This window comes from Balaenoptera musculus, chromosome 3 (genome assembly GCF_009873245.2).
Source record: "Balaenoptera musculus isolate JJ_BM4_2016_0621 chromosome 3, mBalMus1.pri.v3, whole genome shotgun sequence".
Lineage (NCBI taxonomy): Eukaryota > Metazoa > Chordata > Mammalia > Artiodactyla > Balaenopteridae > Balaenoptera > Balaenoptera musculus.
The window spans coordinates 114,550,374-114,574,574 of NC_045787.1; the positions used below are offsets into that span (position 1 = coordinate 114,550,374).

General features: G+C 46.8%; 3 protein-coding genes across 5 annotated transcripts in view; all 3 read left to right on the plus strand.

Annotated features, from left to right (window-relative positions):
- The first annotated feature begins 263 nt into the window (after positions 1-263).
- On the plus strand, positions 264-4,134 carry LOC118892866 (oocyte-specific histone RNA stem-loop-binding protein 2-like). 2 transcript variants are annotated; one of them, XM_036847891.1, is made up of 6 exons: positions 264-487; positions 1,335-1,415; positions 1,522-1,626; positions 2,254-2,397; positions 2,542-2,650; positions 3,500-4,134. In XM_036847891.1, the coding sequence occupies exons 1-6, from the start codon at positions 444-446 to the stop codon at positions 3,629-3,631; spliced, it is 615 nt and encodes a 204-aa protein (XP_036703786.1). In that variant the 5' UTR covers positions 264-443; the 3' UTR covers positions 3,632-4,134. The 2 variants fall into 2 exon arrangements, with proteins under 2 accessions (XP_036703786.1, XP_036703785.1); XM_036847890.1 differs by having other exon boundaries at positions 1,320-1,415; positions 3,500-3,679.
- A 605-nt stretch (positions 4,135-4,739) lies between these two features.
- Positions 4,740-14,668, plus strand: FAM53C (family with sequence similarity 53 member C). The gene is made up of 5 exons (XM_036847889.1): positions 4,740-4,906; positions 8,133-8,362; positions 8,754-8,811; positions 9,986-10,770; positions 11,702-14,668. Exons 2-5 carry the CDS (start codon positions 8,285-8,287, stop codon positions 11,957-11,959), a joined length of 1,179 nt encoding a protein of 392 aa, XP_036703784.1. The 5' UTR covers positions 4,740-4,906; positions 8,133-8,284; the 3' UTR covers positions 11,960-14,668.
- A 3,007-nt stretch (positions 14,669-17,675) lies between these two features.
- KDM3B (lysine demethylase 3B) overlaps positions 17,676-24,201 on the plus strand; it is a 61,078-nt gene continuing 54,552 nt past the window's right edge. Inside the window, exon 1 of one of the 2 annotated variants that reach the window (XM_036847151.1) lies at positions 17,676-17,913. In XM_036847151.1, coding sequence (XP_036703046.1) covers positions 17,722-17,913 — 192 coding nt within the window. In that variant the 5' untranslated portion in view covers positions 17,676-17,721. The remainder of the gene's footprint in view (positions 17,914-24,201) is intronic. The other variant, XM_036847153.1, reaches the window with a different exon arrangement.

Below are 24,201 nucleotides of genomic sequence, written 5' to 3' on the forward strand. Positions count from 1 at the left end.
TCCCCGCGCACCCGCCTAGACCATCCCCCGCCCCCCATTCATCGGCCAATCGCTTGCCTCGTACATCACCCGGGGGCGTGAACTGTTCCGGAAGGAGCGAGATTTGCTCCGCCCCGCAGCCCAGCGGGCTGCCGATTGGCCCACCAGGTTTCTGCAAGGCCCGAGTTAAGCCCCGCCCCACAGGGAGTTTGGCGCCTCATTGGCTCTCCCTCTGGCCTATCACCACACCCTTTGTGAGCTCTCCTTTCCTTCAGCCCCTCCAACCCCGAGACATTTAAACTGCACCTTGCTAGCGTCCACCACTCCCTAGGATAATACCTGGTGAAATTAATTTAGGTGGGAGGGTGCTTTAAACGTTTTTTGTTTTTGTTTTTTTCCCTTGCTTCTTTCTCGTATCGTTACGTGGACCTTTCCCTCTTAGTTTTGCTAGCCTTCCCCTGTAGATGGAACATTTGCCGCCCGTGTGGCAGATGTTGCGGCGAGACAGGTGCGTGTATTTATGATGAGTAGCACTGGCCCCTTCCAAGAGCTTTCCTGAGTCGGTGTTCCTTTTAAGCGCGCAGCATCTGAGACGCTAGGTTATATGCGGTAAAGGAAATTCCTTTTCAAGGAAAGTAGGAGAGTTGAATCATCTCTTGGCGTAATCCTTATCACAGTCCAAAGGATCCCAAACTTTGTTTGTTTATGGAAATTTGAACATTGACTAGGTGATACTAAGAATTTATTCTTAATGTTGGGGATTTGCTTTTAAATAATCCTGTGGGAGTGGTAGTGAGTATAGGTGAAACAAGATTGGCCGTGAGTATTGGGTGATGGGTAGCTAGGGGGGTACATGATATCAGTGCTCTCAAAGTTTTATCTGCATACTAATCACCTGCGGATCTTGTTAAAATACATATTCTGATTCAGTAGATCTGGGTAAGAACCCAAGATTCTGAACGTCTAACAAGCTCCCAGCTGATGCTAATGCAGCTGGTACTGGGACCATACTTTGAGTTGCAGGGGATTATGCTATTCGCTTTATATATTTGAAATTTTCCATTAAAATGTTTAAAATAACCTTGGAAGCTCTTTAAAATACATGTTCCCAAAGTGATAATTCAGTAGGTCTAGAGTAGGGCCCAGGAATTATCAAGGCCCCCAGGTGCTACCCAGGCAGATGGCTTGCAGACCACACTTTGAGAAATGAATAAGAAATGCAGCCTTTATCTTTGAGAGACAGTAAGTGAGAAATACAACCTTTATCTGGTGTCAGGATCTTGGTAGTGGTAGCGGCTGAGAGTAGCTGGGTTTTATCCTAATACCCTTTTCATCTGTAGAATCTGCTTCCCCAGAAAGGAGGTACGTGAAGAGTCTTTATCCTCTAGGATAGAGATGGTGAGTGTGGGAGTCAGTACAGAGCCCTGCCATGCCAGGTGAGTTTGACAATCAGGCTGGGGATTAAGGGAATGTGGGAAGAGTTGGTTTCCGCTTTGATGACCATCATCACACTTCATGGGACCACTGTCTACTTCCTCACAGGTGGGAGGTAGAGACAGATGCAATTGTCCTACAGCGGCGGCAAAAGCAGATAGATTATGGCAAGCGCACACCTGGTTACCAGTGCTTTCTGCAGCAGGTCCCCAAGTGAGTGCAGTTGTGGGTAGTCACAACAAGAGTGTCAACCACGTGGCTTTTGTTCACTGTCAGATGATGGAAAGATACTAGAATCTGAATGCTCCCACAAAGTTGTAGCATTACTAAAATAAATTATCCTGCAGTCTAGCCCCCCAGATAAGTTTCCAAGTGTTTTTTCAAATGGAACAAGTTATACATGGGCCATAAGACTTTTTAAAGCTCTATCCATGTTTGCTAATGAAATTTTTTTTTCTTCCATCCATTTTCACCTCATGCCTCCATCTGACTTGGCTAATTACAACATACTTGCCTAATTACATGTAAGCTTACACGCATACATACAAATTAATGTATGAAAAGGTAGAATGTATTTTAAAGACATGTCAAATATTTTCTTTTATATCTATCTTGACTTCTGAGGGAGTTGGAATATCTAATTTACCCTTCCCAGAAGAAAGAATATTAGGGAATTGGGAAGTTTGATGTTTAATCTAATTTAAAGATTTTCTTTGGATTGCGGGCATTGATCTTACTTCATTATCAGAGAATCCCTAATGAGTCTCCTAATTCATCATGATAAGCAGTGAGCTGTGCCCCTTCACCTTGACCTCGGTCTGACATGTATGTTGTTGCCAGGGCACAGCGACAGCCAGGACTTCACCCTCAAACACCAAACAAGAACAGGAGGTACAGCCGTCGCTCCTGGGATGCCCAGATCAGGCAGTGGAGAAGAGCCCTACATTCCTGGGACCCCCCCAGCCAGCCTCTGCAGGCTGAGGGGTGTGTGCACTACTATTCCTTGTTCCTTCCCTGAGTGGTGGCCTAAGCCCTACCTCTCCCCACTTTGCAGAGGTTTAGCTTTCACTGGCTGAAAGGGAGAGTCTGAATGAGCCGCACGTTCCTCTGACTCTGCTGCCTTCCTAGGTGGGGAATGGACAATCTCTTAGAGCCAATGGATTCCTCCCCTTTGGATGACTGGCTCCAGACCCTGGAACCCTCAGAGAATCTGGATGGAGAACAGAAGGGAGCCCAGGTAGTATCCTCTGCTAAAACCCACTGGAGCAGGGTCAGAGATGGGATTTGGCCCAGGAGGTCACCATTATGATGGGGTTCAAGGTAGTAGCCCAAGAACAAAAGAAGGAAAATGGGACAGAAGGAAAAAATTGCAGGACGTGAGTAAAAAACCTTGAACCAAAAGTGGCATAAGGAAATCTAGTTATAGTTAGTAATGCGGGACAGGTTGGGCTGCACTGGGGGCGCTGTTTTATATGTGATGAAATGGGTGTCATCTTCCTTTGAAAGGAGACATGAAACCTGAGTTGCAGGGTTTGGTTGTTTTAAGTGTCTCAGTTTCTTTCAGTGTTTTCCAAATGCGCCAATGCTAACTTAACTTCTTATTCTCAATCACTTAACTTTAGTAAGCATGGTATTTTGTTATTAAATAAAAAAGGGGATCACCAAGTGGTGAAGACCAAGGGCTTTAGAGCCTCAGACTGCTTTTTTTTTTAACTTTTTATTTTATATTGGAGTATAGTTGGTTAACAATGCTGTGAGTCAGATTGCTTTTTAATACTGCTTTTGTCCACCACACGGGCAGTCACTTAACCTCTCCTGCTGTTTAACCCATCAAATAAGGAGATTTTGTCTCATTTGATGATTGTAAACAAAAATGAGAATACATATTTAAAGTATGCAGCACGGTGCCTGGCACATAAGTGCTCCATAGCAGCAATTATTGGAAACCATGTCTCCTACACTTCATGGCCCCTGTCCCTTCTTTTGCCAAGGGGAAATGTGCAGGGCAAACAAATGTGCAGTGTATCTCCCATCCCCCGCCATTTTCTTGATACTACCTCACTTTCCCTCTACTCTTCTTTTCCAGTTTGCAAGTTTGGTGGCTCCTGCCTCCTCCCTTCCCTGGCTCTGTGAGGAAGATCCCCACCACTGGCTCTACCTTCTAGCTGATCACAATTACTTAACTGTCCCAGACTTGAGTGGGACACAAAATATTTAGGGAAAACATGTCTTTCAGGGGACTCGTTGCTGAATGTAATAGTGAAGATTACTTGCACTACTTCTACTTAACAATCGATTAAAAAAGATCTAAAACTCTGTCCTACAGAGAGATAACACGAAGGCATTGTTTAAAACCTCTCCTTTTCCCATATTTTACCCTCTCTCTAAACCTTCTTTGCTGGCTGAGACTCAAATTTACATAAGACCCAGAAACCACCTAGCTATTCCAAAACCTCTTCACCTGCTAACTGCTACATTCAGTCTCTTCAAAAAGGACTTAAACTTTGGCTGAGGTGGGAGGTGGTGGTAGTGATGGAGATTTAATAAAAGGTGGTTTCCTCTTCCTGAAGAGGAAGTATAGCGCCATCAACATCTTTTCCCCAGCTGCTTGTTTCCTCCCTCCCTTTCTGTCTTAAGGAAAGTGGTCCAGCTGTAACCACCGAACTCCCCCCTCCCCCACGCAAGCAACTGAACCGCCTATGATGTCATAATCACAATCCCATTACCTCATCCTGCTGGGGTGGGGGGGCGTAGAGGGAGGAGAAGGAGTGAACCGCCCTGGGCCCTCGTCAAATTTACGGTGTTTTGGGTGACGGCTAATTACAGAACCAAGTGGGAACGGCCCCGCAACCTTTGTAAATCCTGGGTTTATAACGTTCGAGCCCATCCGGCAGCTGGAAGAGGGGCTCCCGGGACTCAGAGCAGGCCCTAATCGGCGCTTGGACTACACTTCCCAGAAACCTTCACGCCGCGGACGGGTCCTCTGCTGGGGGAAGGGGGATTCCTTCAGAGTGGCGGCCTTAGAGGATAAGAGAGCAGGTGAGAGGAACCCTGGCTAATTCTGTTACGCGCCGGAACCGAGTTGGGGGCTGTACAGGGGCCGATGTAGTAACAGAGGGCAGGGGCGATGGCTTTGTTTACCTTCGACGGACACGGCCTCCCCCGGGGGTTTTGAGATTTGCCTCCAACTGGGCCAGTCCACCTTCTGCAATATTTTGCAGGGGGTGACTCGCTAGGGAGGAAACCACCCTCATCGCTAAATCAAAGAGCCGGGCGTCTTCCCGACTGCGCTCTCCAAGAAAGACTTTGCGAGAGAAACGACGCGGGTCTCGAGCCTCCGCGGACGGTTCAGGGGCGTTCTGCGAACCGGAGCGATCTCTCCACTCTCCTCAGTGGCCCGTTGGTTCGGGCCGGCGCCTTTTAAGGGCACCGTGGGGCGAACCGAGCGCTCAGAGCTGCTCCGGCCGCGGCCCTGGGAGCTGGAGGAGCCGCGGTAGGTGGCGGAGGGCAGGTGGCGCTGGGGCCTCGGGGCGGGCACCTAGACCGTCCCTCCCTCCTTCCCTCTTTCCCCTCCCCCAGCCCGTCCACCCTTGAGGCACGGCCTCGCTGGCCGCCTCCGCGGGGAGAGCACGGGACCTGGTGGGGGAGGGGGTGGCGGAGCGCTAAGTCCCAGACCCTCTCCATACCCTGCGTCCTGAGTTCGCTTCCCGCGGCCAGATGATGGAAGCTGATTGAGAAGAGACGAGCGACAGTCCCCCCCAAGCGTGCCCCGGCGCCCCCCGCCCCCCAGGGGCCAGCGGACGCCCCATGCCCCACCCCGCGGGGACAGGCAGGGCAACCAAGGGAGAGGTTGAAGATTGGAGGGGGGGGGAGAGCTAGCCTTTTGCTTCTTCATTGGGGTGGGGGGAGGGGTGCTCCCCACTTGTCACCCCTATCCCCTCAGTGCCATATGGAGGAAGAGGAGTTAGGTCCCCACATACCTGTTCATGTACCTCCATGCCTCCCTCATGTTTTCCTTCAGTCTCCCCCAGAGCTGTGGGACTGGGACCTGGGGGGAAGGTCCCCAGGGGTTTGTGACTCTCCTCTCCCTTGGCCTGACTTGATCCTAGGTTATCGAGGTTTCAGCACAACCTCAGCATCCCTGAAACCGTAATGTCAGGGGTTACTGCCACCCAGTGGGGTGGGGGTCCAGCCTTTATTTGCGGGGGGGTGGTGCTGATGGTGGAGAGAAAGCCTGGATTGAGAGTTGGGCCTGGTGGGGTTTGGGGGAGGGCCTAGCGGCCTGCTGCTCTGTGTAGGGCTGAGCCCCCGTGCCAGTTGTTAAGCTGAGAAGTTTTAACTTGCTTAGTGAACGTTGGGCTCTCTGCCCCTCAGATACACAAAATGGAAGGGGAAGGAAGGCAGCAAGAGAGGGCTTCTTATACTTTTTCCTCTGCCTGCTTGAGAAAGAGGAGGCCCCTCGCGGAGCTGGTTTGCCTTCTTTTGTGTCCTGGTTTGATTCCTTATGGCTTCCGTTCTGTTCCCCCTCTCAGCCTGGCCTGTTTTAGGAAACTCAGACTGAGAGTATCAGTTGCGTGGTGGTAGCTGCATTGTTCCAATTACCGCCGTGTGTGGCCACATCCCAACAATTAAAATGCAGAAAAACACAAAATCACTCTCTTCACTTGATCCCAGAGAGGGCTGGAAGTTTGCTGTTTGGCCAGATGCCTCATGAAAAGCTTGAAAGAGTTTGCTTCACTCCCTGCTCCTCATGGCTGGTCAGCCTGAGGCCTGGGGTCTCTGAGGGTAAAAGCCTGCAGTTAAGTTCCCTCTCTGGTTGATCTTTGAGGGCAGAGTTAAGAAACCAAGAGCAGAAGTGATATAAGCTTTAGCTTCTACAAGAACAGGGGAAGCAGCTGAAGGGAGCACTCGGGAAGCTGGAACTTTGTTCAAGGTGGTAATGATGATTATGCATGAAAATGTTATTTAACTATAGTGATGATTGACTTCTACAGCGTTTTTCCCTAAACTCCAAGTACGCCGAGGTGTATTTCTTTGCTTTTCCTTGTGGTCTGCCTCCCTCTGAGGTGGGAATTGGGTAGAGAGGATTCCCTCTTTTTTTTTTTTTTTTTTTTTTGCCAAGGTAGAAAGTTATCTGCCCTTAAGGTCAAGCCTTTTGGGCTTCTCTTGGTATGCAGGTGAGGGAGGTTGATATCCAGCCAAATAGATCAACGCAATTGCCTTCTTCATCCTAATATTATCACTTGTGGCATTCTGAGGCTTTGTAGAGCAACAAATGGGAGGGGTGAGAAATGGCAGTGTTTGTGAACTCCTGATTTGTACAGGTCATGTGGTATACTTTTTACATTTTGATATTTGTGTTATATTGTCCCAGTGACATATATTTTTTTTAATAAATTTATTTATTTATTATTTATTTTTGGCTGTGTTGGGTCTTTGTTGCTGCGCACGGGCTTTTCTCTAGTTGCGGCGAGTGAGGGCTACTCTTCGTTGCGGTGCGCAGGCTTCTCATTGCGGTGGCTTCTCTTGTTGCGGAGCCCTGGCTCTAGGTGCGCGGGCTTCAGTAGTTGTGGCTCATGGGCTCTAGAGCGCAGGCTCAGTAGTTGTGGTGCACGGGCTTAGTTGCTCCGCGGCATGTGGGATCTTCCCGGACCAGGGCTCGAACCCGTGTCCCCTGCAGGTAGATTCTTAACCACTGCACCACCAGGGAAGCCCCCAGTGACATATTAAGATTATTCTGCCCATTTTTCGTAAGCCTAAACTGAGGCAAAGAAAAGTTTGATGATTTGCCAAGACCATCATACCAAATCGGATCCAGATTTGATTTCTTGATAGTTTGTTCTCTCTGCTAGCAAGTGCTACTTCCACTGTCTGGTGTGCTGTCTGCCTGCTGGTCATTTCTGGGAATAGGCAGAACAGTATGGAAATGTTAGGTTAACTTCCCCTCCTCCCTTGAGCGAGGCCTCTCAGGCAGTTTTGTGGGCTTGAAGCCTGTCCTCTGATAGAATTAGTTTGCTTCTACTGTAATTGACCATGAGAAAGAGTCTTGATTAATTGTATTCATGGTCTTTGAGTCAAATCAGGCTAAAAACTTAGTCAAATGAAGTCAGAGTTGTTGTTGTTAAACTCTATAGAGTTGAAATGTAAATGGAATTACCCCGGTAGCATTTCCTTATCCTCTTATAAGAGAATATGTACAGTATCTGTTGGAGAACAATAATATAATATCAGCTATTCAGGCTAAAGGAGAACATAATACCTTGTTTATTCTGATTGGTTTGAAGCAGAAAGTCATTCCTACAACCACTGTACCGCTCTGTTCCCTATTACTCTTTCTGTAGTTTAGGAAAAGGGTACCTCTCTTTGCTTATGACTGGAAGATAAAGAAAATATTGGACTAATCAGGATGGAAATAACAATTTGGGCATCTGGTGCTAGTATTCTGGGTAGGCAGAGCAGAGCATGAACCAGGTTAGGAGTGGCAAATAGGTTTCAACTTGCTTGCCAACTCCATTTCATTTTACTGGTTATCCGGAGTGCCAGGTTGAGAATGTTTCTGAGGCTATGTTTAGGCTTAGCAGGAAAGAGCTGTGATCAATTAATGATGTCTGCCAGAGGCCTGACATAGGGATGCTGTGGTATGTGTGCCATGCATTTTCCATCTCTGGACTAGGTACATCTCTAATATCACTTGGGGCTGGTCCCTCTGTAATTGGCAGACTCAGCAGGCATGACTGGAGAGGGAAGTCCCCATGGTGCTAGAATGGTGCTGCAGTGGCAGAAGACGGCTCACGAGTGAGGTCTGGAAGAACAACAGGGAAGACATCCATCATTTGCTCCAAAGTGTGCAAGTCAAATTCCGGGGAGAATCATGATAACCCTGATCACTGAGCAGCTACAGAAGCAGACTCTGGATGAGCTGAAATGCACTCGCTTCAGCATCAGTCTGGTAAAAGACCAGTCTTCCTGCTTCTCTACGACCCCCTCCCCCTTTTTTCGGAGGCTGTTTGTTGTTACTACTTCACCCTTGTCCTGTGCTGTGTGAATCATGGTACTTGTACTGGAAGAGCCCACTAAAGGCTCAAAACCCAGCCCAAAAGGAAGGGGGCAGGGATTTTTTTCACTGTTAGAAAAGGGACACCAAAATTTGGGTGGAAAAGGGTTTGAGATACTGGAAGATGTGGATTATTTTACTTACTAACTTTGGGAGGACAAGAAGAAGAGAACACTTAGGAGTTCCTAACATCCCTATAGCCCATGAATTGCAGGGGTGAACTGAAGAGGGCTTCCTGGAACTCTGTCCTGATCCTGAATCATGATGGATATTCTCTGTCTCTTAGCCTTTGCCTGATCATGTAGACATCTCCAACTGTGGGAATCCTTTCCAGCTTGTGTCTGGTAAGACATGATGTGTATATTTGTGTGTATGCCCATGCCTCTATCCACGCATTTCTTTCATTGGTTTTCAGTAACCAGGACTAGCTAGCCTGCCTCCACAATTTTCTTGCCAGGATCACCTTCTGAGATTGGCGCTTGTCTCCATTTTACTGCACCAGCATGGAAGTTACCTGTTTAGTTTGCTCTTATTCTAGTCTTGTAGGAACTTTTATAGTCTAATTTTTTGTATAGGCAATACATTCACATTTCCAAAATTTTTAAACAGCAAAAACGTTATACTGAAAAAAGTCCCCCTTCCTCTCCTCTCTCCTATGCACCCAGCTCCCATCACCTTCCTAAAAGTAACTATTGTTATTAGTTTCTTGTCTATCCAACCATAGTTTCTTTATACAGATAGAAGCAAATATAAATGTAAATTTTTTATTCCCACGCTTTTAACACAAAAGGTTGCATTCTGTATATTTGGCAGTTTTTGTTTTTTTTTAAACTAACCATAATATGGCTAGAAGATCTTTCCCTATAAGTATGTTCCTTGTGGGTGCCCAGACCCAAAGGAACACGAGCAGTCTTAGGGTTTTTCCCAAGCATGGGTTCCATTGTCAAAGGCCTTCCCCACCCTACTTGCCCTCCCTAGAAATACAAATGATATCTTACCTGCTTGATCACCTACCTCCTGTCTTGGTGCTTTGACACATAGGAAAGGGAAAGGCTAAGGACAGAGAGCATATGCCTACTTTTCACAACTCCGGGCTGGGGGGTGCGGGAGCAAAGTAGAGCTCGGTGGAGTAGAGTGAGGGATGAGCATGGCACACACACGTCTGCTTCTTTTGACTCGTTCCACCTTTGAGGGGGAGCAGCAGGCAGTACGTGAGACTATATTTTAAGTTTCAGGTGGTTCCTCGTGCTGGAGGCAATATAGTATGCTGGTTAAAAGGCAGCTTTAGCATCAGACAAATCTGGTTTTGAACCCTGCTTTGGTCATTTGATTCCTACATGACTTTTGGCAAGTTACTGGACTTCTCTCATCTGTGAAATGGGGGTAGTAATAGTACCTAACTCATGAAGTTTTCAGGAAACCTCACATAAAGTGCTCATCACATTGTATGGCACATAGTAAGCTCTTAAAAATATATTAGCTATCATTAATATTATTTTTATTATGAATGCCTTCCAGAAGGTGCTTCCTGGAGGGGCCTGCCCCACTGTTCCTGTGCTGAGTTCCAGGACAGCCTCAATCTCAGCTACCACCCCTCAGGCTTGAGCCTGCACCTCAGACCACCCAGCCCAGGAAATTCCCCACAGGAGCAGCCCCTCTCCCAAGTCCTAAGCCCTGAGCCCCCAGACCCAGAAAAGCTTCCTGTGCCCCCTGCCCCTCCATCTAAGAGGCACTGCCGCTCACTGTCAGTGCCCGTGGACCTGTCTCGCTGGCAGCCGGTGTGGCGGCCCGCCCCCTCCAAGCTGTGGACTCCCATCAAGCACCGGGGCAGTGGTGGAGGGGGTGGGCCGCAGGTGCCTCACCAGAGCCCCCCGAAGCGGGTCTCCAGCCTCAGGTTCCTCCAAGCTCCCAGTGCCTCTTCTCAATGTGCCCCACCCCACAGACCCTACAGCCCCCCTTTCTTCAGCCTGGCCCTGGCCCAAGATTCTTCTCGTCCCTCTGCCACCTCCCCCCAAAGTGGCTCCTGGGAGAGTGATGCTGAGTCCTTGTCACCTTGCCCGCCCCAGCGTCGCTTCTCCCTGTCACCCAGCCTGGGCCCACAGGCAAGCCGCTTCTTGCCCTCTGCCCGGAGCTCCCCCGCATCCTCCCCAGAGCTGCCCTGGCGACCTCGAGGCCTGCGCAATCTTCCCCGAAGCCGCTCACAGCCTTGTGATCTTGATGCCCGCAAAGCTGGGGTCAAGCGGCGCCACGAGGAGGACCCTCGGCGGCTGCGGCCTTCCTTGGACTTTGACAAGATGAATCAGGTGGGACCAGTAGGACTAGGGAAGTTTGGATGGGAGTAGGGGGACTGTTCCATTTTCACCTGTGAGTTGTCCTCTAGCTCCAGGCCCTCCTGGCAGGGCCTCCCTTGGAGCTCCTTTCTGTCTGAGCTTCTGCTAAGAGTGATCTACCATCCCAATCTGCCCAGGATTATTCTGGTTTTACCATTGAAAGTCCCATGTCCTGTGAAATTTCTCAGTCCTGGGGGTTCCAGAGAAACTTGGGGTGAGACCCATGTTAAACCTTCCAACAGAGATCCCAGATTGTTCTGCTAGAGGCACTTTCCCTCCTCTCTGAGAATGCATGAGCCACAAAAGCCCCATCATCAGTGCCCCACCCCTCCTCATGCAAGGCTGGTTTTGTCACTTGCCCTTTACTGCTTCATGTGGGTCTGTAAGGGCTTAAGCAAAACAGGCTGCTGCATCATTCATCTGCTCAGCAAATGTTTTTTGACTTCCCAGTGTGAGTGCAGTTATAGGCAGTTGCCCACTTTTTTCATATTCTTCCTTCCAGACCACTGGGTCATAAAACTTTCTGAGGACTTATTCACTTATTCATAGAGTCATTCATTCAACCAGTCAGCAAACATTGTTGGATACCTACTATGTACCAGGCTCTGACTAGACACTGGCAATACAGGAGTGAGACAAGCAGACAGTATTCCTGTCCACATGAAGTTTATAAACATGCTTCTAATCTTGAATCTGATAGAAACTATGGGCACTTTCCTCAAAGAAATATGCACATACACTAAATTTTCAAAATTTTATCAGGGGGTTCACGATCTCACCCTAACAGATAGGACTCCTGCCTTCAAGGATAACTAAGAGGGGTACTTTGAAATCCAACTTGGGCCAGGGTTCTCTGGGAAATTAGCATCTTTCTTTGCCTTAATTTTGTTTGTTTGTTTGACAGAAACCATACTCAGGAGGTCTCTGTCTCCAAGAAACAGCCCGGGAAGGCAGCAGTATCTCTCCACCATGGTTCATGGCCTGTAGCCCCTCACACCTCTCTGCTTCCTGCAGCCCCATTGGGGATTCCTCCCACGTGCTGAGTGAAAGCGAAGAGGAGGAGGAGGGGTCCGTGCGGTGGGGCCGGCAGGCGCTGAGCAAGCGGACATTGTGCCAGCAGGACTTTGGGGACCTGGACTTGAATCTGATTGAGGAGAACTAAAACTGAGAGGCTACTTCCTGGGGCCACACAGACTGACTCTCTTACGGCTACTAACAAGTGTCGAGGTCCCAAGGCCGGGGGCCCAGCCTGGGAATGGGGGTGAGTGGAGGGCTCCGACTCAGGGCAGCCGGAAATCTTCTCACTCCAGGAAGCTCGACCATGCCGAGAGACTGGCCGGGACAAGATAAACGGAGCTGGTGGCGGGAGGGACAGCCCCAGAGCAGGCCCTTACCATGGCGGCCCTGAGTGTGAGTATCCCTGCCACCGAGAAAGCAATGGGCAGGGAAGGAAGGGGTCTCCTGACCCCAGCTCGGGGAATTTCACTAGCCCCTTTGCTTCAAAGGGCACTTGTGTCTTAGAATTTGGCCAGGGTGGGGGGGTTCATTCAGTCTCCTCCGAGAAATTGTGTGAGAGTGTGTGCGTGCATGAGAGTGCTCGAGGAAAGGTGTGTTTGGGTAGCCTTAGGGAAGGAAGGCAGTTGCTCCTTAACAGCAGAGCACCATGGATCTTGGGTTTTTACGGGACAGCAGGCTTGTTCAAGGAGTCAAGGTTCTAAGGAGCTCTGGAACCAGGCTCGTAATCCATTAGCACCAATGGCTCTGCAGAGGTTTCTGTTTTGGGGTACAGCAGGGTCTTTTAAGTGCTATGACCTCAGCTAATGGTCTTTCCCTCAGGCCCACAGCTCCCCTAGATAGATCTAGTATTGGCTGGAGAGGGCTCTTCACGCTGATTCTGAGCTGGCCTTTTTTCTCATCAGATTGCTTAGTCTGTATACAACCTGCCTCTCTCACTCTCTAAGTAGATGCAGGCATATGTGGGCAACTGAGGCAGGGCTGAAGGGCTCCATCTCTTTCTTTCCCTCCCTACTGATGGGACCTTTTCCCCCTTACTCTCTGCCCTTCGAGGGTCAAGAACAAGGAAGGAAGGCCCTATATCGAGGCTGACCTGCAGCAGAAGTAGTGTTCAGTCCCCAGCAAGCACCCCAGCACTAACTTTAGAGAAACCTGTTGTTATAAGATCCAGGCCCAGCCTCTTTTCTGACCTGCTTGAGAAAGAGGAAGGGGATGTCAGCATATACTAGTTTGCTTGTCTTCCACTCCTGCTAGGAAATGTATATTTGTCTCTAATTGGCCCTTAGAGACCTCAGGGAGGTTGAGGCTCACCGAGGGATTGGCTGAGGATGTGTAAAGCAAAGACTGTGAGAAGCAGCTGGGAGTTTGTTGTTGGATTGAATTTCTTTTTTTGTTTCACACCCACAACTTGAGCCTGGGCAATGGGTCTCAGTGGCCACAGTGGTGGGTTTAAGGACTGCAGAAGCCCTGTAGGGCTGGCTCCAGTGGAGATGCCTACTGAAGCTGCTGCTACAATAGCTTGTGAGGCTTTGTCCAGCTTTGCTTAGACCCTGCAGGACCAAATTGGACCTGCCCTTCCTGTTTATTGGAAGAAGGGCATTTTTCCCAGGTTTTGAAGGAACCAGTTGCTCATGTTAGGGAAGAAGACCAAAGTCTGTGTGTTTTCTTCCTCATGGAATTGAACCTGTCATCTTCTGGGTCTGCCACATGTTGGATAGGAGCATCAATGAGGCCCTAACCTCCTCGCCTCCACTCCAGAGGAGGTGGCTGTTTCTTTTTCAGCCTCCAGCCCTCAGAGGTTCTACCCTTCCAGGGCTCCTTCACTTCTCCTGCTAGTTACCACATGTTACCAGTGAGCTACTAGGTCTGTAGGGGCTTGAGAGAGAGGCTTTCTGGAGAATCCAAGGAAACCATGAGCCCAGGAGTTGCCCATCCTTGGTTTCATCCCTCCCCTGGCTCTTCCTCTTTAGGCCATAATTTCCCTGGTGCCAGCTTCTTTTCCTCCTGGGGCATCCTCATCCCTGGGCTCTCTGCTACAGATGGGCTGTGCCAGCTTACAATAGGCCACTGGTAATGCAAGTGGGGTCTCTGCAGGCCCAAAGCTGAAGAAGTGAGGGCAATAGTTCTGCCTCCACCCTGAGTTCCCCAAAGCTCTAGGGCACCATCCTTAGGGGAGAAGGTCTGTAGATGCCATATTTGAATTCCATTATTTTAAGATCTGGAAAGTTAAACTAGCTGGAGCTATCATCTTGCTTCCCAATCTAAGTACCTGTGGCCCTGCGACAAGCCTTTTCGAGAAGTGGTTTATTCTGCTTTACACAGTAGATCTGTTCCAACAGTTCTGTGTAAACCAAGTGCTGTTTTCCAATGCATTTGGACTGCTGACCATTTAAAAGCAGCCTGTGATTGCTTCTTTTGTAAAGCAAGCGACCTCCCTCTACTTTAGCTGTTTTGACTCTTTGGATTTTCACATATTGGGCTTACCCAGAGTGGAGCACACCTTTGCTGGGCTGTGGTTGACCCTGGGTAGACATCTGCATCTGTGTTGTGTGTGTGGTGTGGCTGACCAGTAGGTGGAGTATTCCTTGCGTGTGTGAGTGAAGCCACTCCCAGGCTGGTGCTCTCCTCCTGTGCCCGGTGACTGCCCAGTGGCAGCTCCAGCTGCCCTTCACTCCCACCTGCTGCCAAAGTCCCTGTGCTAATGGGATTACAAATACAAAAAGTGGAAAAAAATTTTTTCGTAAACTTTGTTTTATATTTTAAAAAAATCCATAAGTCTGTGTACGTTAAACATGAGGTCCTGCCTCTGTGGCTGTGTTTGAAAAATAAAGTTTTATTAGCATAATCCATTTTCCCAGCACCCTGTGTACTACCGTGTCTTCTTCCTCTCTTCACAAAGAAAGGCAAGGAGGAAGCGGGGAGAAGGCCGCCTAACTGTTCCAGCCCCTTCTTCTATGACATGGCTGGCCTTTGCCCCTCGAGGGCAAGTATTGGTCGCTGGGCCCTTTGCGGCCACAGTAGTTACATCCTATGCCCAGCTTCTGTTAAGGCCTTGGTTCTTTCTGGCAGTCTGATTTGATCTCTTGTTTCCCTGGTACTTATACCCATCTCCTCTTCCCTCCTGTCACTCACTTCCAGCAGGGTGAAGTCAAGTATTAATACATTCTTGCTCCCTGAGAAATGCTTGATGGTGCAGTTAGAAACTTGTCTAGATTGGTTTGTAGGCTTTGGGAAGTGGGGAGAAGGCACGATAGGAGCCTTGACCAGGAATGTCTTTTCAGAGTTTTCACATGTTCTGTCCTGGAGAGATGGAGATAAAGTCATCAGAATTCAGATTCCAAAGACCTAGGCAATTTCTCCATCCTGAAAATACTGATTTTGGAAAATTATCCTAGCAGCAGAGCTTCTCTTTTGCTCTAGAAGGTGGTATTTTCCCTAGTGCTTCAATGTGGAATGTTCATTTGCTGAAAGAAGCTGTATGGCTCTCTCTCTCTCTCTTTAGACATTTCTATTCCACCCTTTCTTCTCCCTACGTTAGCATTCTTCCAATGTGTGTGGGTGAAATATAGTTGCTTAGAGAGCCAGGCAGGAGCCTCTTGTCCCTAAGGCATAGCCTTTCTTTACCAGTTGTGGTGCTGACTTGCCAGGCAGCAAGAAGAGTCAAGTTGCTTAGCCTCCAACCCAGTTTCCTGCTTCAAATTGGTGGCACTCATCAATGAATACCAATGAAGTGTGCAAGAGGACAGGATTGGCTTGATTACCTGGAGCAGGAACTTTGAGGGGATGAAAAAAGCACTCTAAAAAGAGTGGGAGTTGTCACCTGCCCTGGAAACAAAGGAAGAAGGGCTTTGAGGGGGTAGGGCAACAGCATGTGGTTAAAGAATCTCAGAATTATAGGTTCGTTCTTTCTTCAGGACTGCTGTTTTGTTTCGCCTACTGTTAGAGCAGGAGTAAAGCCTGAACATCTAAAATTACTTCCCTCTCCATTTTTTCCTTTCTGTTCAGTTTTTTTGTTGGGTTTTTCTACTGTTTATTTTCTGTGAAGGCAAGTGTGATTTTATTTTCCATTCCTGAAGTATAGGAAAGAATATAAACTTCATGAGGGCAAAGGTTTTGTTTTATTCAGTGTTGTGTCCCAACACTTTGAAAAGTTACTGGCATATGAAAAGTATCTGCCATATTTGTTGAATTAATTTTTTTACCTTTGCCTTCCCATCCCTGGGCTTAGGCACATTTCTGTGTCAGTGCTGTGAGAAGCCAGCTTTGGACAGTGAGACAGTAATTAGAGCTCCATATGGGAGAAAATCCCAGCAGTGAATTTTAATGGAAAAGCTGCAAGGCAGCTAGATCATGTATGGATTCACCCCTGTTTCCCTCCTACCAACTACAATTTTTGGGCCGTGTGCTTTAAGAGGTGTCTCTTGGCGCAGAAAAACATTGAGTCAGTCCTCAGGTTGGCTATGGGGAATGGAAGTTATAATGAATAGAGAAAAAAAGTCCAAGGAAATGTTTCCTTGGTGCTCCACAGGGTTAGTTCTAGAGTGACTTCCCTGGATGTTGTACTTTGACTGAAGTCAATAATTGGTACCTCCCTATTGCCCCCAACTTTTGCTAGAAGACAAGTAGGTCAAGGGTAAAGAAGGCTATGGACAAATTTCTGGGTAGGCACATAAGTCTTGAAAGAACTCTACTGCTCTTAACTGTCTGTAGGTCAGATCACTGAAAAAAATGGGGACTTTTACGGTAGTGATCATGCATTAATACTGGACTTTTTTCTGGTTTATATCTGTTTCCACATATACTCTGCATCCATAAGGCCATGGAACTTGTGCTAGTCTCTAAATGACCAACATTAATGACTTAGGTTTCTCATTGCCCAGTGTGAATAAAAATCTAGGCAAAAAGATCTCTGTATCTCCCCTTCTCTACAGCCCCTTTTCTAACAGGAGTATCAATCTTCCATGCCTGTGAATTCAGATAGGAGTGGTGAGGTTTTCTTTGTCCCCAGCCCCACTACTTCCATGGTAAGATGTATATACTTCTGGTCTCTTTCCAATTCCCCTGAAAGTTGAATTGAGAAACACCTGGACTTAATAACGTTGGCTGATTTGGAAGGGGAAGAAGCTCCATGGGGTTATGTCAAAATACTGAGATGTTGGAAGCATGCTGGCCTTCAGCCAATGTAAAGGGTGGCATTATTACATACAATGGGTGTGTAACAAATTGGTCAATTGGAATGGAACCTATGAAGTATTGGTAATATAGAATGGGATGGTACCATGTTATGGACCAGTGAGAAGAAAGATAATTGTGTCCCATGGACCAATGGGAAGAACGTTTCCTAAAAGATAATGACAGGAGGGGTAATGCCTATTTTCAGGTTCGGAAATCAATGGGGTATTGGGGCACTAACTTTTTAGCTCAAAATATCAACTCTCTAGGTAATTTGCCCCTCAGGCCCCCAGCCCAGTAAAAGTCTTTGGTGTCCGAGGAGGGTAAGCCAAAGCCTTCTCAGATAAAGGGGCCCCCTGAAGGAAATATGGCACCAGGATGGTGCCACGGGGGACTGAAGGACCCGCCCACTTCCCCACCCCGGCCGAAACTGCAATTCCCCTCCCTGCCGCAGGGGGCACTGCAGGCCCCGGGGAGGTTGGGGCGGAGCGCTGCGAGGGGCCCGGAGCTGCCGTCCCGCTCCGGAGCGCGGGGGGCGCTGTGCGGGGCCCGGGTTGCGGCTCCGCTCCCGGCCACGGGGGGCGCTGCGCGGCGCCGGTGGTTGGTGGTGGCTGTTGGGGGGGGGGGGAGCCGCGGCCGCGGGTGGTGCGGAGGGAGGCCTTGCGGGCGGATCGGGAGCTCGGCGGCGGAGGTGGTGGGAGGCGGCGGGCGGGAGCGCGGGTCTGGCCGGCCCTGGCGATGGCGGACGCGGCGGCCTCCCCGGTGGGCAAGCGGCTGCTGCTTCTGTTCGCGGACACCGCGGCCTCGTCCTCGGCCTCGGTCCCCGCGGCGGCGGCGGCGGGCGGAGATCCGGGGCCTGCGCTGCGCACTCGGGCCTGGCGGGCCGGCACGGTGCGGGCCATGAGCGGGGCGGTGCCCCAGGACTTAGCGGTGAGTGGCGGCCGAGGCGGGCACTCGAGGCCGGGGTTGCACGGCCTGCGGGCGGCCTCCCCGGGGGCCTTTGTGAGGGGGCGGTGGGATGGGGGTGACCCAGTTCCGCGCCCCCAGACTTCCTCAGCGCCCCCCCGCCGGCATCTCAGCACCCCGAGCTCTGGCCAGCATGGCTTCCGCGTCGGGGTTCGCGCCCCGGTTTACCCCGGGGGGCGGCCGGGGCACTAGGAGCTACTGCCTCCGCCCGGCAGGCCCCGCCTCCTGAGCGACCCCTTTCTCAGTGTTATCCGCCCCCCCTCCCCCCCCCCCGCCAAACACGCCTTCGGAGCAGGCTCTCGCACCCTGGGCTCCCGGGCCCCTCAGAGTTCGGCCGGTGCTGCCGTTGCTTCCTTGAAGACGCGGACCTATAGTCCCCAGCCTCTCCCGGGAGACCTGCGCCCTGTTCCCTTCTTCCTGGAGCCCCGAGTGGGGCGGGAATGTGGGCACTTGTAGGAAACAGAGAGGCTGCAGTTGGAGCTGCTCGGGGCTGTTTTAGCTGGCAGTTACTTCCTCCTTGTCTGAGCCGGGCTCGGCCTGGCGGTCTCCAGAAAGGCCAGCTCTCAGGATTCTCTTCAGGCTCCTCTCTCTGCGCTTTTGGGTGACAGGAGCTGCCGTTGTAGCTGTTTTTGATAAGTTTGAGATCTGTCTTGGCAGCCGAATGGGGCTGTTGGGTGGTGCTTTTTTGCTCGTAGCTGGGCTACTCCCCCAAACCTTGGGAGAGGTTTTGTTTTGAAACTTTGTGTTGGGGCTCGGCCGCTTTTGAATACTTGTCTTGGTGTATTTTGTGATTAAAGTTGTTCAGTAATAGAACTTAAGTAGCATTCGGGATCATGATGTGTTATTTTTGTTAAGGTGGCGGCAAAATACTGCCTTTGAGCTTTGGCAAACCTCTTTAGTTCCTCATTCTGATAACGGCCCTAGCTTCTCTGTTGAGATAAGGCTGTGAAAAATAGGGGGATTCTTTTGGATTGTTATAGATGTTCAGGCAGAAGGAAAATTTTCTTGATGAACTTGCTTCTGCAGATATTTTATTCGCTGTAAACGGGAACTCGTAAGATTTGATATTAATATTGCAGGTTTCTGATACTCGTTTTTCTACCTATTGATCAATGGTGTTAGGCTTTTTTTTTTTTTCTTCCTGATACGCAAGCTTTATGGGTTGTTTTGCTTGTGGCTGGCTTAGGCTTCTGCTACTTGAGTTCGTTCACTTTGATCTTTCTCCATGCTCTATAAGAAAAAGGCTGCTTGGACATTTATTAGGCTTCAGTGGGGCGAATTTGTAGAGATAACAGGAATATAGTGGGGTGAGGACGATGATTAAGAAGGAGGATTTGGATTTAAATTCCTTTACGCTTTCTTTAGAAGATTGCTTTTTAGGCTTGGACAGGAGAGAGGTGTCCCTCTCAGATCCAGTAATTTACCCCCTTAAATGCAAAACTTAAGATCCACCATTATATGCATATTTTGACCAAAGGCTTAGTCTGTCCTAGCGTTTCAGTCAAAGTTTTATGTTCCAGTTGTTTCCTCCATCAGATGAATTGCTAATGAGCTCTGCACCTGAAATGGCTACCCATTCACTTTGTTGTTTGCTGGGCTCCCTAAGGGCAGAGGTTTTTGAAGCTCACTGAGATGCTGGACACCTACTAAGCTAAATACTGAGTAGTTCTACCACTGCCCTTGGAATTGGTTTCTCAAACCAAGTAAAAAGTTGCAGTGATTCTTGAAAATTAAAGCAAAGTGTATATTACAACTGTGTTGAGGTCTTGCATAGAGCTTTATGCATATAAAAACAAAGGCAGTTTTGGTTTTAAGAATACTCTTACACTTGTCTTGTGTGTATAATCAAGGGACATCGGTAAGAAAACAGCCACAACAAAACTCAGAGCGTTTAAAATTTTTTACCATCTTGCAAAATTGCTCAAGAATTGCTGTTGTGATGATGAGGTTCTGTTAATGACAATAATTAATAAAGGATCAGAACTGGCCGTTTGTTTTCCTTTTTCATTAAAAAGATTTCCTTTGGACCCTAGGCATGTGGGCCTTTCCAGTTTGCACCACACACCCGTAGTAAACACAACTGTCTTCCAATCAAAAGTGTTCTTCCTGTACTCAAGGGTGGAGTTTGCAAGCAGCTGGCCTGTGATTGGGCAGATTTTCATTCAGTTATGTTTAAGATGTTTTCAGGCATGCTTAGTTTTGAGTAATGCATGGCAGGGCGCCCCCTGTTAAGGAAGAGTAATTGAGGGTTGAATGAATGAGTTTTTGAAGTGATTGAAAACACTTTGCAATTTTAAGCTCCATTAATATCCTCTTTCTAAATACTTTTTGATCCAGAAATCTTTCAAAATGTAGTCCTGATCCATTAATGAACACTTTTTTTTTTTTTTGGAAAACAGTTCCAAAGCCATAAGTCAGGATCTTGTTGATCAAGAGTTTTGTTGAAAAGGATTTGTTAGGTGGGCATCTTCCTCACCAAAGCTATGCTGACAAATAACTACTGAGATTTTTAGATTAAGTAGATAAACAGCTTTTTTCCCCCTCATGGAATAGTAGCTTTATTTGTATTTCAAAATAGGCCTGTTATGTGGGAAAAAAAAAAAAAGTCTAGTTGCAAAATTAGTTTAATGGATTTTTATGCCTTTACCTCTAACTTCTTTTCTAACTCTGTGTCCTCCTTGTGTTTCTGGTTCATTATTGGTCCATGTAAGTGGCAGAGACCTTGGGACCTTCACATATATACGTATGGTAAATAAACACACAAACCAAAAATAGTGGATTTTTCTTTTTTTGTTATAAAAGCAAAACTTGCATTTTGCAGAATGTCAAACAGCCAAGCATAAACACGGGAAAGCCAACAATCTCCATCCTTTACCAGCTTCCACTTATCAAAGAAGCCTTGTGCGCCTTTCTCAATACTGGTACAAAAAATATGAAAACATTTATTTCTATACAAAAGGTTGTTTTTTTTTTTTTTTCAGCAAATGGTATCATACTGCACAATATCTGTAGCCTGCTTTTCTTTTTTCCATTTAACATTAGACCATGGGCATCAGTACCTGTAGCTCTTACTCATCCTTTTAGATAACTACATTATATTCCATAGAATGGACGTACCCTTTATGATGGGCATTCAAGGTATTTTAAAATTTGGGGCGCTTACAAACAATGCTGCAGTTAATATACTTGTACATATATCTTTGTGTAATCATGGTTTTACTTCTGTAGTTTAGCTATCCAGGATTGTTGGGTTAAGGAGTACATGTATATATTTTTATTTATTAGTTAATGCCAGGTTATTTTCCTATGAGATTTTAGCTTTTCATACTCCCACCAGCATTCAGGCAATGCTTGTTTCCCTTCATCCTTGCCATCATTGGTGTCATTGGTCTTTGTTGTTTTTGGCAATCTGATGGGTGAAAAATAGTATCTAGCATTTCATGACTACTGATCTTTTTCTATGTTTATTGGCCTCTTACATTTTTTATGAGTTATTTATGCCAACCTTTTGCGTATTTGAAAAAATGTAAGTTTTCTTATTCTGTACAAGAAGTTTTCTTATTCTGTACAAGTTCTGTGCATATTTGGCACATTAACCCCTTTACCTGTCAAGTGTGTATTTTCTCTCATTTGTCTTTTAACTATTTCTGGGTTGCTTTGCTGCACAGAAAAATAAAATGTTTGTGTCATCAGATCTCTTAGACCTTTCTAAATGGCTTCTAAGAAGGGTTTAATTGCTTGGGAAGAGGACCTCCCCCTGCCACCTTGAGCCTATATAAATATTTTTCAGCTTTTCTTTCTAATGTTTCATTTATTTTTACCTTTAGATCTTTGGTCCATCTGGAATATTTTTGTAAGTGGCACGTGTCATGGACAATCTAACTTTTCCTACGGGGTAGTAACCAATTGGGGCAGCACCAATTTTATTAAATAAACCATCCTTTTCTTTCTGTATGATAGAATTAAATGATGCTTTTAGTAGCACTGATTTGTTTTGAATGTGTATCTTACCTATCTCAGCTGTCCAGAACTTGCAACAGGAGTAAAAGCATATCTGCCTTAATTTTTTTAATCCCTTAATCTTTTATCTTCATCTGGGGGAAAGGTGGTCTCTAAAATACTCCTTTTCTTTGATTTGAGATAATGTAATAATTGTGGCAGCGTCTGGGCTAGTACCGTGTTTCTTCTGTCTGGGAGTCTTCCAAGAGGAGTGGAAGTCTACCCGCCTTTTTTTTTTTTTTTTTTAACCTCCTCCTCCAATGTTCCCTCTTTGTTTCAGATTAGGTGGACTTTAAAATACCTCTCTACTTTGTTTCTATATAATGTAATAATTATAGTCAGGTTTCCAGTGTACAGTCCAATATAATTTATTCTCAACCTGTGTTCAAACACAGAATTTAAGCCCTAATTGAAACAGGAAATTATGGCTTTTAATGATTATCCTTAAGTGTCCTTTTCTTGCTTATAATTCCAAAATTAAATAAAAATCTGAATAATATTATAGTATCATATGCTGTTTATTAAAGTCAATAGAATATGTTTTGTGGATCAGTGTGCGGATTAGAGAACTTTAAATAAAAATGAGATTGTACAAAAGAATATATAACGTTTAAGTGTGAGGCCCTCTACTCACACTTTTCACCTGCACTCTGCTTCTCGTTGCGATGGCATCTCTTGTTGGGGAGCACAGGCTCTAGGCGCGAGGGCTTCAGTAGTTGCGGCACACGGGCTCAGTAGTTGTGGCTCGCGGGCTCTAGAGCGCTGGCTCAGTAGTTGTGGCACACGGGCTTAGTTGCTCCTGTAAGTAACATGGTGTTTTCTGTTAGTGATTTTCTCAACAACAGCTGGAATGGGTTCCTGTAGGCTTTGCTTCCACAAGGCCTGGGGGACACAACACCTGTTGCTGCTTCTCAGTTTTCCGCTGCCTTTGACAGGTTGGTGGTTTTTAAGCCCTCCTCACCCCACTATCCCTACTGCCAAAGTTATCTTTTACCCTTGTTCTGTAGTTGGGTAAAACCTGCCTGATTGTTTAGTAGTGACTCATACAGCTATCTCTCTCAGTTTTACAAAGGCAGGAGTTCTGGGGGTTTTTTGTGTGACTTCACAGGTAATCAGGCTCTAGGGGACTGATTCCCACTAACCAAACTCTGGAGACTGATTTGTAAATCCACATGTAAGGTTATTAATCTACAGTGGGAGATAAACCTATCCAGAGATCTGCACAGAACCCCCTCCTGGTCTCCTCAAGAGACCAAATTACAGATAAGACAGATCCTTGTCATGCACAGAATCAGACAAGGAAAGTAGGATGTTGCCAAAAGAATATTTACAGCAAGCAGTCCTGATTCGGTGATCCTCTGCTTTCCTAGTACTTTCTGGCTTCCATTGTTTTATTCCCCCTTTACCCTTTGCTTTTGATTTTGTCATCCATTGAAATCCTATAAAGAGAAAAGAAAGCCTGTCCATTCTAGGTTATTTCACCTCTATAAAGCCTTTCTAAATCCCCAGAGTGTTTTTTGCTTTGCTCCTTTATCACTTTGTGGATACCTCTTTTGGAATATTTATCACAGTTTTTCTTGATATAGATACATAACAAGGTATATAGCTTATCTCCCCTACTAGATTCTAAGTTCATCAAGAACAGGGAACACATGCATTTTTTACTATTATTTTACAATCCTTCTCTGACCACCTTATCTTAAGAAATAGCATATTTAGAAGCCAGTATTAGGTTAACTTTCACTTCTGATTTATTATGGATTTTCTACTCTGTGGCCCCCTGTTATAAGGTATTTATACTTGATCTTTAAGATTTTTTCTTTTATATATTTTTACTGATATTGACTCACTACTAATTTTTTTCTTTACATGTTTGGATTTATATTTGGGACCCCCATCCAAAGTACATTGTCCATTGGTTTTTGTGATTTACATCTGAGTTGCTGGATTAGAAGCATTAGATGTTTTGTTTTTCTGATTCTCAAGTAATACGCGCCTAGTATACAAAATGTAGAAATTATTTTAATAAAAATATAAGTAAAAAAAAATAGCCCCTATAGTGTCATAACCCATTAAAAAACTGCTATGTTTTGATACATATTCTAATCTTTTTGTAGAATTGCTAAAAGTTGAATTCATACTGTATTTTCAGTTTTGCTTTGTTTTTTTTTAACTTTGGGTTTGTTTGTTTGTTTATTTATTTATTTATTTATTTATGGCTGTGTTGGGTCTTCGTTTCTGTGCGAGGTCTTT

Coding starts and splice junctions, on each gene's coding strand:
- LOC118892866 (XM_036847890.1), top strand. CDS start 444: ATGGAACATTTGCCGCCCGTGTGGCAGATGTTGCGGCGAGACAG. Junction 488..1,319: donor CAGATGTTGCGGCGAGACAG/GTGCGTGTATTT, acceptor TTTCATCTGTAG/AATCTGCTTCCCCAGAAAGG. Junction 1,627..2,253: donor TTTCTGCAGCAGGTCCCCAA/GTGAGTGCAGTT, acceptor TGTTGTTGCCAG/GGCACAGCGACAGCCAGGAC.
- FAM53C (XM_036847889.1), top strand. CDS start 8,285: ATGATAACCCTGATCACTGAGCAGCTACAGAAGCAGACTCTGGATGAG. Junction 8,812..9,985: donor TCCTTTCCAGCTTGTGTCTG/GTAAGACATGAT, acceptor AATGCCTTCCAG/AAGGTGCTTCCTGGAGGGGC. Junction 10,771..11,701: donor ACTTTGACAAGATGAATCAG/GTGGGACCAGTA, acceptor TTTGTTTGACAG/AAACCATACTCAGGAGGTCT.